The 15,498-nt window shown below is 46.0% G+C and overlaps 1 protein-coding gene across 2 annotated transcripts in view; it reads left to right on the top strand.

Annotated features, from left to right (window-relative positions):
- Positions 1-15,498, top strand: part of LOC138825226 (receptor expression-enhancing protein 1) — a 111,263-nt gene that overhangs the window by 88,060 nt on the left and 7,705 nt on the right. The window contains exons 6-7 of one of the 2 annotated variants that reach the window (XM_070019626.1): positions 7,261-7,438; positions 10,672-10,707. In XM_070019626.1, the coding sequence (XP_069875727.1) occupies positions 7,261-7,438; positions 10,672-10,707 (214 nt within the window). The remainder of the gene's footprint in view (positions 1-7,260; positions 7,439-10,671; positions 10,708-15,498) is intronic. The other variant, XM_070019627.1, reaches the window with a different exon arrangement.

Here is a 15,498-nt window from a genome sequence, read left to right as displayed (position 1 = left end):
AGGAAGTTCAAAGGTAAGCTGCTGGAGTAAAGAAGGAGCCCGAGCTGCCAGGCACTGCAACCTCATTTCATGGAGGAAACTGAGCCCAGGATGCTGAGTGACCTTCCCAGGGTCATACAGCTTGTTAGTTACTGGACTGACGTTACAGCAAGGATATCTAATTCCTAGTCAAGTGCTCCTTGAATCCCCCAAGCGCCTTCCCTATGAACTTCTCAAGCAGATATGTCTTTCTACTTGGTTTATACCACTAGTCAATAATCAACTGCTACTAAGGATTTTAGAGTCAGCTCCAGCCCTGCATACTTTATGGTTGTCCCTAGATCTTCTATTTTAAACCAGATGTCTGTAGGTTCATTTGTATATGAAACAAAAACAAAAACCACACACACACACAATAAACAAACAAAAAACTGCTAGAGTAGCTGCCAAGGCAGACTCTTGGCCTGAGGCAAGAGTCCCAGCTGTACTTCATGCTCCTTGGAAGTATGAAGTACACCACACTCATCTTTGCCCTTCTGCAGAATGTTACACAGCGTTGAAAGCATCCCATAAGCATTTGTTGTGAGTAAAGAAATAAAAATGTGAATGAATAAGTGAGAGAGTGAGCAAGCAAAGGAAAGAGGTGAGAACCAGTGACTCCCTTCATCACCTGTTGGCCTGGAGCCCTTGGCTGGGTTTTTTTTTTCATTGTCCTCCTTTTACCCTTTATCAGGTGACTCGACTCTTTCATTTTGTCTCCTCTTTGGACCTCAGAGAAGGGCAGGTAACCCCGTTGAGAGGCGTGACTAACTCCAAACTGATCCAGTCCGGTAGGGAGGTCAAGCAACCAACTCTGCCTACCAACCGCTGGTCTGGATCAGAGGCAGGTGTCTCTTCACCCTGACACTTGTGTGTGAGTGTGTGTGACTCCATGCCAGGCACATGGAGCTGGCTACTTCATCGTCCTACCAGAGCATCTCTTGTGTGTTAATTTGGGAGCATCTAACATGTGATTAACTTGAGGATTTTCCTTTGTTTAATGCCTGGAGAATGAATTGAATTTGATTACTGATGTTATCCTGGCAGAAACTCTTATCTCTTTTTCTCTGTTTTGTTTGTTCAATTTTATGTCACAAACAAGGCTGGGTCTTTGTGTGGCATGTTGATAAGGAGCCTGCCTGGCATTGATGTGGAGCATGTGGAACGGTAGAGGTTAACCCATGGGGAGCTGGGCACCTCATGGGATTTAGACCAAAGAACTAACTCTTCTTGAATTACCAGTGGGAAATGTGGTTATGCTGGTGGCTTTGTTATCATTTGCCTGACTCACTAAAACCTTTTGCCTTTATTTTCATTGTCCTCAGTAGCAGGCATTAGATACTGTGTTTGCCTGTGACGTGGTGGTGGCTCCAGGATGAAGGGCCTCATGAGGGCTTGGATCATTCTGTTTCTGGAGATACTGTGTCTTTCCTCTCAGCTCTCTTTCAATTTTAATTTTATTTTGTTAAAAGAATTTTTTTCTTTTGGTCTAGATGGTATTTGTCAGTAACATGCATTCTTTATGGTTATGAAATGACTCTCAAGGTGACCTTGAGAGAATCCTGTGGGTATTACTGAAAGTTAAGTTGTACTGACTTCCTAAAGTCCTAAAGGTAATTGTGTTCCTGGTTGCAAAATTCTTTTTATTACGCATGTGTGCGTGCATGTGTGTGTGTGTGTGTGTGTGTGTGTGTGTGTGTGTGTGTGTGTGTGTGTGTTGGTGCTGGGGAGGGTCCTGGTCCTCTTCTTTAGCTTTCCACTCAAGGCTGTACCTCTACTACTTGAGCCACAGCTCTACTTCCCAAAATAATAACAATTGTTATAATAGTATATTATTGTATTAATAATAATATATTGCCTATATTAATCATATTGTAATACAATATATACTATATTGATATTATTATTAGTATTGTGTTGGGGGTGGTACTAGGTCTTGAATTATAGGCCTCAGGCTCTCATTTAGCTTTGTTGCTCAAGTCTGGCACTCTAGCACTTGAGCTACAGCTCTACATCTGACTTTTAGGTGGCTAATTGGAAATAAGAGTCCATGGACTCTTGTTGTTGTTATTACCAGTTCTAGGGCTTGAACTCAGGGCCTGGGCACTATCCTTGAGCTTCTTTTGCTCATTACTCTGCTGTTTATGTGGTACTGAGGAATCGAATCCAGGGCTTTATGCATGCTAGGCAAGCATTTTACCACTAAGCCACATTCCCAGCCCATGGTTGCAAATTTCTTAAACAACAAAAGAAGGTGGATAACAGAAAGTAAAATCATTCCTACTTCTGCCTTCCAGAAAAATCTGCCACCTTGAAGCAGGCACTTTCAGGAGCCAAGTTTATTCATGACCATGAAGGAACACAGTAGAGTGGATTTCCATCTCTTTGGGAGAAGAAAGAGCAGACTCTCTGGAATGGAATGAAATGGTCATGCTTAGTGGTGACAGATACCAAAAAATACTTTCCTTTCTACTTTGTCCTCATCTTCACCTGCCCAAGTCCTCCCAGAGCTGCTTCCTCTGGGATACCTTGCCTCTGAAAAATACCCTATCTGTCCTCTGCTCCCCTCTAACATTCTGAGACACATTCCAAGGTCCTGTGCAAAAGGATACTTCCTCTGGTCTGTCTCTCTAGCTGATGCTTTGGAGTGGGGTGGGATTTCCTGCTACCATACATCATTCAAGCTGCAGGTCAATAAATGGTCATATCCTTGCCTGCCTGCCTTCCTCCCTTCTTCCCTCCTTCCCTTCCTCGCTCCCTTCCTCCCTCCCTCTCTCTCTTCCTTCTTTCCTCCCTTCCTTCTTTCTTCCTTCCTTCCTTAATTCCTTCTTTTCTCCTTCCTTATTTCCTTCCTTCCTTCTTTCTTATTTCCTACTTCCTTCCTTCCTTTCTGCCTTCCTTCCTTCTTTTGCAGTAGTGAGTATTGAACTCAAGACTTGCTTGTACTAGGCAAGTGTCTAGCACTTGAACCATACCTCCAGTCCTTTTGTTTGTATTTTGCTTTTGAACTAAAATGAAGTGGTAGATCCATGGCAATGATAGTTAAGAAAACACTCTGGAGGAGAAAGCTAATTAGCAAACAATTCAAAGAGTTAAATATAATTGTATAAGGGTAAAACAAAGAAATACAATGGGGCCGGGCGCTGGTGGCTCACGCCTGTAATCCTAGCTACTCAGGAGGCTGAGATCTGAGGATCGCGGTTCAAAGCCAGACTGGGCAGGAGAGACCGTGAGACTCCTATCTCCAATAAACCACCAGAAAACTGGAAGTGGCGCTGTAGCTCAAGTGGTAGAGCGCTTGCCTTGAGCTGAAGAGCTGAGGGACAGCGCCCAGGCCCAGAGTTCAAGCCCCACGACCAACCAAAAAAAAAAAAAGAAATACAATGGGGCAATGAAAATATATTACAAAGTTGGAATGGTTGGAGAAAGCTATTCTGACAAGTGCAATCATATTTCACTGAATCTAAAATCATTACTTTTTAAACTTAGTGGTATTGTAAGTACCACTAAGAAAGTACCACTAATTAGAACACATGCTTTTACATTTAGAGTGTTTGCCACTTATTAATGACATAGACTCAGATGTTTGTACATACAATGAAAAGGAACACGAAATCTTAAGAATTGGTTAAGGTCTTCCTAACCTCATTCCTTACCATCAGAGTCTGCTGAATTACTTTTCAACTCAACTCATCTATTTATGGCCATGCCATACCACTTTCTATTCCTTCCAGTGCTGCAATTATGTAGAGCTGTTATTTCTGGATCTTTTTTTCTTCCTAGTCCAGGGTCTTGAACTCTAGGCCTGGGCTCTGTCCCTGAGCTTTTTGTTCAAGGCTGGCACTCTACTACTTGAGCCACAGCACCTTACATACTTTCTTGCCCGGGCTGGCTTTGAACCACAGTCCTCAGATTTCAGCCTCCTAAGTAGCTAGGATTACAGGCATGAGCTACCGGCACCTGGCTACTTCTGGAATTTTTTATTTATTCTGCTGATACCCATTCTGCCAGTTCTGATGCTGCTACTTTCATGATTATGCCAGAAAGTATCAGTGAAATGTGTTTTAGACAACTGGAACTTACATTCCTTCTTCAAGTGATCCTTAAGTGGTTTCTTACTTGAACACTCAAGCTTCCATTGTCCATTTGTGCCATGGGGAATAATAGCCAAGTATATTCATGTGTGGGTGGTGACAAGTTTGGCAGGGCAGCAGCAATTGTAAGACTCATCCCAGTTTCAGAGATGGGAAAATAATGTGCCTTGCAATCAATGAAAATCATTTACAAGAAGTCTAAGAGTAGGTGGGAGCTCTCATTATTCCAGTGACCTGGTGATGACAAGACTCTTAAGTGGATGGCTTTGTGGTTCCTCTAATCACTCGATGTCAGTTCCAGGCATCTGAACCACACTGAATGGGAGAAAGGCAGGGAGAAGGGTCAGGCCTTTTTCTTCATCTCTCAGGAAGGGAAAATATCTTTCCCAGAAATAAATCCCTTATATCTCATTGACAAGAACTGCATTATAAGGCCATCTATAGCTATGGGGGGAATTAGGGATGGGGAAAATCTGTTTCTTACTCACTATTTCAAGAATGGAATTGTGGATGACTTTTGGACAGTTAGCTAATAGAGTATCCCAATTTGGTCAAATACATTTAATGTACACCGAGTTAAACAACCCAAGAACACTGAGGACTTCTCAGAGCTTTTTACTATGGTTAATATGATTTATTGAATCATGAAGAGTATGGGTATTAAGCTTTTCATACCTAGGAAAATTTACATTCCTATAGGAGATCTAATTTTGTGGGAAACTCTTGGTTGCGCTCAGAAGATGATGAGCCAGAATAACAAAATGAAGGATCAGAATGGGACTATAGCTTTGTGGTAAAGTGTGTGCTCAGCATGCAAGAGGTCCTGGGTCCTATCCCCAGCACCAAAAAGAAATTTTTGGAAGAAGATAGAATTTGCAAAGATTATAAATTAGAATCTGGAGAATTTAAGATACTAGAAAAAGAGAACGTTGAAATGGTAGAGGAGATTGGGGTTTATGGGAGGAGAATAGGAATGAGATTTTTGAGTGAAGTCTGAACTGGACTAAGAAGTTTGCAAATGTGAGAGAGATGTTGATTTTAAACATCTTTGTTTTGACTGAGAAGACTAATTTGTTTTCATGACTCTTGTTTCTATGCCCCTGTGATTTCCTTTGACACAGGACTGGGTTAGTACTGAGCTATTATTATCTCCTCTTTCTTAATGCTGCCACTTCCAGTCTTCATGATGCTAGTGATATTGGAGCTAGTCTGACTGGCTTCTGGGAGTGAAATTGAGCCTTTTGCTAAAATGGACAGGTGCTGCTTTTTCTCAGATATATTGCTGAGCATTTTCAACAACGGGCAAAGTATATCAATGGAGTTTAGTCCTTGACTGTTGATTTGGGCTGGGGGTTATGAGGCCTCTTCTGGTCTTCTTGTTGGTCAGACATGATTTTTTTCCTTCTCTGATTTCGACAGCAACTTAGATGTCTCAGCAACTTACATGGTCACCAAAGTTGGCGCTGTTGAATATCTACTCTGCCTTAGGTACCCTGATGGGTATTTGAAGGGCATAGTCTCACTAGGGCCTCACCAGCATCTCGCCAGGTGGATGCTGTCTTGAAGATGGTCAATCAGGTGCTAAATTATAGGAGTGGAATATGAATCTAGATCTGACTTGAGAACTGTTGTTCTCTTCACATTTTGTGGCTTCTGTAAAGCACTTCTGCGCCATTTGTACCTTTGTCTTCTTACATTTTGTCAGAAATAAAGCTGTATTTTTGCAATTTCCTAATAATACCTAAGGCAGCTGCCCATAGAAAGTATTCACTAAATCATTACTGAACAGATAAATAAGTAAGAAGATGAATGAGGGCCTGGGAATGTGGTTTAGTGGTAGAGTGCTTGCTTAGCCTGCATGCATCTCTGGGTTCATTTCCTCAGTACTACATAAACAGAAAAGGCTGGAAGTGGTAACTCAAGTGGTAAGAGTGCTATTCTTGAGCAAAAGACAAGGACAGCACCCAGGGCCTGAGTTCAAGCCCCAGGACTGGCAAAAAAAAATGAAAGAGAACATCATAGGTTCATGTGATGGCAGAGGCCTATAAACACAGCATTTGAGAGTTTCCCCCACAGTCCCAATTACTCTGTCAGGTTTCCTCTTCTAAGATTTCTCTCAGCCTGAGACATTCCTGAAGCAGTACTCTAGCCTTCAGCTTTCACTGTGTTTCTTTCCACTGAGACAGAGTCTGTTTTCAGGCAGTTAGGACTGTCTCTTCATTATATGATGCCCTTGTCTTTCCTAAACAAAAGAACAATCACCACCCCTGAGATTGATATCCTGGCACCTTCAGAGTATGAAATAGTTACAGTCAGCAGCAGGGACTTTTTAATGTGCTGGTCTTGAGGCCTGAACTCAGGACCTGGGTGCTGTCCCTAAGCTTCTTTTGCTCAAGGCTAACGCTCTACCATTTGAGCCACAGCTCCATTTCCAGCATTTTGACATTTAGAGAAAAAGAGTCTCAAGGACTTTTCTTCCAAGGCTGTCTTTGAACCACAATCCTCAAATCTCAGCCTCCTGAGTAGCTGAATGTAGACATGAGCCACTGGTACCCCAGCTTGGGCTGTTTTTTTAGTATCATTTTTTCTCTTCCTACCTCATTACTTTTTGGGTATTTTATGAGAGGCTCACGTGCCACCGTAAGTGAATGTGTCATATAAACAGCTGCACAGAAAAAAGTAATGAATGCTGTCACACACTGAAATAACGCTGTCTGCATTTTATATCTTTTGGAAAGAACAAGGGATGAGCACATAGAAAATTTGGTTTGGCCTTTTTCTAGCTAGATTCTTGTGTACTGAGAACTGAGAAGAACCTGGCCATATATGGATTTTTACTGGTGTAACAGCAGAGAGGCAACCAGCTGTGTCTAGAGTGCAGGGATTACAGGCAGAAATTGTTCCTTGGCCCTGGTAGATCTGGGGCTATAGCAAATCATGGGGTATCAGGAAGAGAAGAATAATGACTGAGACTTAGAGGTCCTGGAATGTGCTGGGCTTGCCTCTCATTGTTTTCAATGTCCTTGGATCCCTACTCCTTTGCAGAGACATCACAGGACTTGATGTTGATCTTGCCCATCCTCAGAGCAAGGCTACCTGTGAACCTGTGGTCAGGCCTCTGACATGTGCCTTCCTGTATTATATCCAGGGACAGGGTGCCTTATCGGAGAGACTGAGGAGCTTCAGCATGCAGGACCTCACCACCATCAGGGGAGACGGTGCCCCTACTCCCTCAGGCCCCCCACCCCCAGGGCCTGGGCGGGCCAGCGGCAAACATGGCCAACCTAAGATGTCCAGGAGTGCTTCTGAGAGTGCTGGCAGCTCAGGTAGGTGTCTTTCACTTCCCCTCTTGCCCAGCCTTTAGGCCTCACTTTCGTTGAGAGGCTCAGGCCGCCATATGTCATGCAACCTGGCGCTTGCCCTGGTATCTGCCACAAACAGAGATGTCTATCAGATCCTCTAAGGGGCCTAGCACTATTTGGGCTAGTCCTGGAAACCTTGCCCTGAGGCAGGTTAAGTCACTGCACTAAAGGGTTCAATGTCCTTCATTTATTGACTGGGAAACTGGGGTGTTGAGTGATAGTACTTGGTAGTATCTAGAGGCAGCAGACACATCTCTCTCTTTTTTTTGTTGGTCATGGGGCTTGAAAACACATCTCTTTTTGTTCTCTGTGATCTTACACTTAGGGCTTTACCTGTCCTGAGCACCTGAATGTCTTCTCTCACCCACCAGAGATGTCAGCTACCACAGCCTCTCTCCCTGCCTGAGTAGTTCCTGTCCCTTCTATCCCTCCACTGTCCCTTTCTCATCCCTGACCATCCACTCACCATAAATACCTCAGCCCCTCCAGACTAAGGTCCACACTACTCTAAGGTCTAATTTGCGGGGAGGTAACATCTCCACTTCCATTGTCTAACTGGTTGTCAAGCACCCAGCATAAGGCTGTCCCAATGAAGACTGACCTGGGAACCTTGTTCCACATGCAGAAAGGATCCTAGACCCATCCCCAGAGGCCTCCATAGGTCTAAGGTGAGACCTGGACATGTGATGCTATGGGAATTAAAATGTATTCAGAATCTCCTGGCATCTGATCCACTGGTGTAGGCTTCAGGCTCCTGGAAGATAGACCTGTGGACTCAGGAGGTAGGCAGCTGGGCTAGGACTCAGGGTTTTACATACTATTCCTTACAGAGATTGCAGGCTCAGGTGCTCAGCACTGCCATCAGCTAGGGTTGATAATAGGAGGATTGAGGATGGTTTTGGAACTCCTCCTTGTGAAGGGAGTGGGTAGGAAATTGGATCATTCTTTTGGAACTTGCAGGGGTGTGCCTGGTGATCACCCAGGACACCTAGACCCTATGTGCTTGGCGATGTGGCCTGCAGGGACATCTGGACCCCAGATATTGATATATCCTACCTGACTTTGGATACAGGGATTAAGCTGTGGGCATATAATGAGCCATATTCAGATCTGACATGCCTAAATCTATTGACACTGTTTGATATTTGTTTCCTCCCCTCTCAGGAATGCTCCCTTTGCTTCTCCCCCAGGTTTGAAGACTGTGGATCTTTGTTGGCAAATGTTTTAACCTAGAAGCAGGGCAAGGCTGGAAAGGGAGGCTTGGTTGGGCTTGGGTTGAGGACCACCATAGGGAAGGGTTATCCCCTGAGAGAACCTAGAATGGAACCTTCAGATTTCAGGCAGGAAAGGACCTTAGGTTATCACTCAATCTGACTCTCTGACTTTACCCTCTGATGTCACCAGCATCACCTGGTAAAAGGCTGCAGTTAAATGTGACTACCTGGTTTCTGGTTCAGTGCCCAGTGGTCATTTACCCAAGGACCATCCAGGCTTCATGAGTAGCTACAGCTTCTGATCTGCTATGTATGTATACTACCCAGAAATTCGACCAGCTCATTGGCTACTGAGCTTCAAATGGAAGCTGCATCCTAGAAGAAAAAGGTGTGGGATGATTTGTTTTGGTGTTCTGCTACCTTCCATTAGCACAACCAGTGACATCCCCTGCCGCATCTGAGCACTTTGGCAGTTGGGAGGAGAGAACCAGCTATGCTGCAACCAACACAACCAACCCTTTCCTGAACTTCCCCTTGGCCTCAGCACCTGTGGCTTCAGGACACAGAGAGGGAGGTATCAATGTCAGGGAAGCCAGGGATTTGTGTCTTTTTCCTCAGCTGTCCTGGGGCCTAAAATAAAAGCCATTCCAGAAAGGAAGACAGGTGAAAGGTAGCCTAGACCCTGGATGTAGAACAAAAGCCTACAAAGAAGGCTTTGGGGCTGTCGTGCCTCTGAGGGTGAGGGTCGGTGGCCCTGGGAAGAATTCTAGCAGAGGAAGTCTACCCACCCAGGGCTGCTATGGCCTTCTGGACATGGCCAGGTAGAAGAAAGAACACCAGAGTAGAGGATCTGACTGGGCTTCTTGCTGGTAACTCTAGGCCTGTGCAGACACAGAAGATGCCACACAAGGAGCAGACACCACTAGGCAATCATGGGAGTAGATTCAGCTTCAGGATTTTTCCCCAGAAAGTTACTTGCATGGATTTGATCTTGATTCAGGCAAAGGTCCCATTCTCTTTTACCTTTTCTTTCAGAACAAAGGCCCAGTAATCTCTAGTCAGCCTGTGTCTTGGGGCTTATGAGGAGAGAAAAGGTTATTTGCAAACCCTGGGCAGGTGCTGAGTTGAGAACAGTAACTAGGGAGAGAGGTCAAGTAGGCAGAGGTGACTGCAGGCCCTCAGAGCTCTGGACAGCACTTGGGAGCTACAGTTAAATGGCACAACCAACATGCATTTACTGAGAACTTACTACATGACAAAGCCCAGATATACACCAATGGAGTATGTAAAGCAGTGTTCAATTAGGTCTTCAATCAAATGCCCAGACACTAGTGCATAAGTGTTCAGAGAGCAAAGGAGATGTCCCCTAAAAACTTTTTGAACCAGAAGCCTTGGAGAAAAGGTTTCTGGAAATGGGGTAGTTGGAATTATTTCCTTAAGAAAAATTTTGCCCTAGCTGGCTGCTGGTGGCCCACACCTGTAATCCTAGCTACTCAGGAGACTGAGATCTGAGGATCATAGTTCAAAGCCAGCCTGGGCAGGAAAGTCTGTGAGACTCATCTCCAGTTAACCACCAGAAAACCAGAAGTGGCGCTGTAGCTCAATGTGTTAGAGTGCTAGCCTTGAGCAAAAGAGCTCAGGGACAGTGCCCAGGCCCTGAGTTCAAGCCTCATGACCACCACCAACAACAAATATAAATAAATAAATAAATAAAATAAAAAGGAGAGAGAAATTTTGCCCTATCCCCTACCCTTCCTAGGGCTGAATCAGGGCCTGGTGACAGTATATTCTAGCAACTGTGAGAAAGCTGAAACTGAGATGTTTCCCTCCCCCACCTTGTTTTCCTTTCAAAACTCCACTTTGCTAGGAGCCCTGCATTGAGCATGTAGGACCCCACCCTTTCCTGGTGTGTCTGTTTCTCCTGGGCTGGCTCCTGTGGAGTGGGGATATGGTTGATGGTCCCACCCTCCCCCATTCCCACAGTGTGTACCTGCTGCTCTACCTGCAGGACCCGGAAAGGTGAGTAGCAGCCAGCCTCCTTGCAGCTTGCTGGGCTCTCGCCTCAAGAGGAGGCTCTAACCAGAGTGACAATGCTCCAAAGTTCTAGGGGTTCTGGGCCTGGTACCGCCAAGAGAGCCCACTTACTAGCCGCTTTGCCACTCACTAGCCGTGCAGTTTTGTGTGAGTCACCTAACTACTCTGAACCTCAGTTGCTTCCATCTTGAAATGAGGTTAGAGCTCACCATCTTCCTACCTCCCTGCACTGTTGTGAAAAATAGCCTTGAAGGAGCTTTTACAAGGACAGTTACTATTTGAGCCTTGTTCCAGTGAAGAGAACTCAGAGAGAGGCTGAATCTGGGATCTCCCTGTTCTGGATTGTTCCTGCCCAGTGTGTGTGAGTGACAGCTTGGTGGAGCCACAGCTACCCTGCCACTGGCACCCCCAGGGCCTGATCCTCCTGTTTGCCTAACTTTAACTGGAGACCTTAGGGACTAGGAAGGATCTAAACTAACAGCTTCTCCATGACCTGCCCCCCCTTCCTGGCTTCTCCATGGAGCAGCTGTCCTTGGCTCTGAAGGCTGGAGGGCCATCCTAGCCCAAAACCTGCTGGCTGATGCGAGAAAGAAAGGCACACAGTGCCCCTGATATTGCCTGCGGTGCTCCCCTGGAGCTACAGAGACACTTGCTTGCTCCTCCCATATCCACACCAGGACATGAACCTGCATGCATGAATGTTCTGCTCTCCCTTTAATTTCGTAGCAATAAATCTTTTAAGGTCTTTGGAAGAACAGGGGGTGTTAAAGGGCTGCAAATCCAAGGTAAGCAGCAGTCAGAAAGTGCTGAGCAGGGACACAGCTAGAGAATAGTGTTCTACCCTGGCTCCACTAATCAAAGCACCTCCCTCTGGTGCCTCCAGTCCACATTGGAAGTTGAGGGGCACACAGATATTTTCAGGGCTAGGACTCAGGCCCAGTGGCCCTCCAGAAACAACCATGCAGTTCTGGTGAGCCCAGGTGACCAGAGTTATTTGTATCTATTCATCCTTTAAAAGTTTGAATCTGAGTAGAAGCCAAGCTTCTCTGGCAGAGAAGTCCTTGAGACTTTTTTTTTTTTTTTTTTTTGGGTCCGGTCATGGGGCCTGAACTCTGGGTCTGGGCGCTGTCCCTCAGCTCTTCAGCTCAAGGCTAGCGCTCTACCACTTGAGTCACAACGCCACTTCCGGTTTTTTTCTTTTTGCTTATGTGATGCTGAGGATTGAACCCAGGGCCTCAGGTATGCAAGGCAAGTGCTCTACCACTGAGCCACCTTCCCAGCCCCGTCCTTGAGACTCTTAGCTCTAATAAACTATCAAAAAGCTGAAAGTGGAGCTGTGCTCAAGTGGTAGAGCACTACCCTTGAACAAAAGAAGTTCAGGGTCAGTGCCCAGGCCCTGAGTTCAGGTCCCCGGACTGGCACCACCATCCCTAAAAAAAAGTGTGAATCTTGGCTGGGAGCATGGCTTAAGTGGTAGACCACTTGTCAAGCAAACAGAAAGCCCTGAGTTCAATCCCTGGTATTGAGCAAAAAAAAAAAAGGAGTTTGAATCTTTAAATACATGACTTCTAATACTGTCATAGGGGACCAGGAAGGGCAATACTTATGAAGTTCCATTCTGTGCTATTGTCACTGCTCTGGGCCACTCTGAGAACCTTCATCTGCTGTGACACCTGGTGGTTTCCTAATCACAAGCTACATTCCAGCCATTTAAATATAACTGCAGCTGATTGTAGGAATTGTAGGAGTTTGGGCAGGCTGTTACATACAGAGCAGAGCCAGTCCAGGATTCAGTGGTTCTCCACCCCAGAATGGATGGGGGTTGGTAGGGAGTAGACCTGGCTAGGCTGGCATCAGACCTCTTTCCTAAGGAGGACAGGCCTTGTTCACAATCGAATAAACTGGAGTTCTGTTGCCACTGCTCAGGGATGCTCATACAGCATTGCCTGCCATGGCCTTGAGAAAATAGTGCCCTCTCTGGGCCTCAGTCTCTCTCTCTCTCCTTAAGGTTATCGGCTTGGGCTGGATGTCCCTGGGGTCCTTCTAGCTCTGCCAGTCTTTGCCAGTGAAGGACACTAGGCTGTGAAGTGGTGGAGGATGGTGTGGAGGAAGGCTTGTTTTGCTTCAGGGCAGGATGCCAATTCCCAGGCATCAGAACCAGAGAGAAGAAACAAGGGGTCACAGATGCTTTCCCAACCTGATGTCATGGTGAGGGGGTGGGGGCTGATCTCATCAAAGCCTGGGAAGGCTCACAGCATTTGGAGAACTTGTCAAACCTCAGGATCCTTGAGCAAAAAGTATAATTTCCTAAGGAAATTGTAAATCTAGATCTTAATTTGGGGTTGAGGGGGTTGGGGGGAGGGAGGGTGTGGCATTGAGCTACTAAGTCCCTCATAGGGCAGTGACTGCCTTGCATGGAGTCAGTGGCCCCAGGGAGCAGTTTGTTCTTAGTTGCACATATTTCAGATCCCAGGAGAACATTCTTGTCCCACTTCAGTTCCAGTCCTGCCTGCCTTTCTGTCTGCCCTTTCCTGCATGTCTGTCTCCCTTTCTTTGTGCTTTTCCTCTTTCTCCACCCCCCCCCCCACTTTTTTCACCCTGTCTACCTACCTTGACAGAACATGTACCCAAACTCAGAATCACTGCATGTAATCAGTCAGAGAACGTTACCCCCTAAATCAAGTAGGTGTTACCAAATAGTAAGTATGTGTGTGGGTTTCATCCCCAAGGACGCGGAGCCTAACCTGTGTTCTTTTCTCTCTCCTCGGTGGCTGCTGGGGACCTGGATGTAAGTGTTCCAGAAAGGCATGCTCCTCACACACATTTGCTGCCTTCCATTAACCCAGCGTGTGCTGTGGGGCTGTGTTTGCTAACCTGAGAGTGATGTGCTGTGCTACAAGGATGGGCCATCCAGGGGTTCAACTCTGGAGGTGCTCTCAGACATTTAAAGAACTTAGCTCCCCTCCCTCCCCTCCCTTGGAGGGGAGAGGTGGCACCTGAGGTTAACCTATTCTATGGTACTGGCATTGGAGCACTTGCCTAATTGTTTTCCTGTGGGAGACAATAGGGACCCTTTCCTAGAGGCCACCCAGCCTTGGACTCCTTTGTGACAGCTCTGTGGGTTTGAGGCCTGTGCTTTTGTCACTTGAGACTCAGAGATCTATGTATGTGGAGACCTGCTCCCATACAGATCATCTCTGAGGTCATCAGGGTACTCGGGTATAGATAGAAACTCCCTTTCAGGGTGGGAATTCACTTGTGGAAATAACACTAAGGATTGTCCGCAACCTCAGCTCAACCTGTTGCACTCAGTGGGCCATATTCTATTATCTTCTTTCTTTCTTCTCCTCCCTGTGCTAAAATGTATATAGTCTGCTTGTGCAACTGCATATGAAATAGTAAATCAAAGTAAGAAGAATGGAACCTGGGGAAGGGAATGGGCAAATAAATTGTGGTGAGGAGAATTGAAAATATCAAATGCGGGCTATTGGGTTGTGAACAGTCAAAGATGCCAGGCTTTCTCACGCAGCGCCACTACCATTAGTTAGGATATGCAGGGCCCATGGTGCCCTGGGGCTCTGAGGCTTAACTCTTGAGTCCCAAGAGTAAGACTGAATATTATAAACAACACTCTTGGCAAAAAAATGTTCAGGGCAGATGATGGCTAGGGTTTTTGTTGTTGTTGTTGTTTTGTTTTGTGCTAGTTCTGGTGCTTGAATTCAGATCTAGCCATTGTTTCTGAGCTTTTTTGCTGAGGACTAATGCTCTACTGCTTGAGCCACAGTCCTACTTCTGGCTTTTTTATTGTTAATTAGAGACTTTCTTTCCCAGGCTGACTTTGAACCGTGTTCCTCAGATCTTAGCCTCCTAAGTAGCAAAGATTACAGGTGTGAGCCACGGCACTCAGCCTTGGGTCTTCTTTTTGTAACTTTTGGCTCCTAGCTGCCTGTGCTGGCCTCCCTTGCTCCCAGGCTCTGCTCAGCAGAGTACTAGTTTCAACTCCTTCCTTCATATCTGGATTCTTTTTGACTGCTAGGGACCAGAGTATCACTTCAACCCTTGCTCAAGGACTCTGTGGGATACATTCTCAAAGCCCTGTTGGTTTCAGTCCTAGGGTGGTGGTAGTGGTGGTGGTGGTGGTTATTGCAGTGTGCGAGTTTGCTGCTCAGCCTCAGTACATCAGACCTGGTGAATGGCACAGATTGTTAGATCCCTAAGGATCTATTCAATACCAGTGGAAAGACTTAGAATGGGTCTAGAGAGAATAGCATGTGCACATGTGCACATGCAGAGGCATAGACTGGACAGAATACAAGTCCACTTGCAGGATATGGGTTTGTTGCTAGATTGGGCTTGGCTAGCCTGTTTCTGGAGTTCAGCGTTGGTCCAGGAGATTTAGGTCCTGGGCAGCCCTGTCTCTTCTTCCTTTTGCACACAGGAGTTATCTGTATCTGGAGGAATGTCCTGGGTGGTGGGTGTCAAGCTCTGAATGGGGCAGAGCTGAGCTCTTTGAGATAATGCCAGGATTCCACCTAATGTAGTGGATGAGTAACCACTGTGCCTGACCCAGAGTCAGGTGTACAGAGGGCATGAGGAACAACCTGCCATGGTCCTACAACTAAAGGATGCTTTCTGCTGAGCTGAAGTAGTGAGAACTGACATGGGGCATGATCACCAGGGCGTTTGGCATGAGCCTTGTAGTATGGGTGATAAATGCAGTTGGAGTCTCAAGCTGGGGAGGCCCAGAGTCTTCACAAAAGTCTCTCTAGATTATGG

The sequence above is a fragment of the Dipodomys merriami genome, unplaced genomic scaffold, assembly GCF_024711535.1.
Source record: "Dipodomys merriami isolate MVZ:Mamm:240054 unplaced genomic scaffold, mDipMer1.0.p SCAF_136, whole genome shotgun sequence".
NCBI lineage: Eukaryota > Metazoa > Chordata > Mammalia > Rodentia > Heteromyidae > Dipodomys > Dipodomys merriami.
The sequence above is the reverse complement of the archived record's forward strand: the minus strand, read 5'-3'. Positions and strand labels throughout refer to the sequence as shown.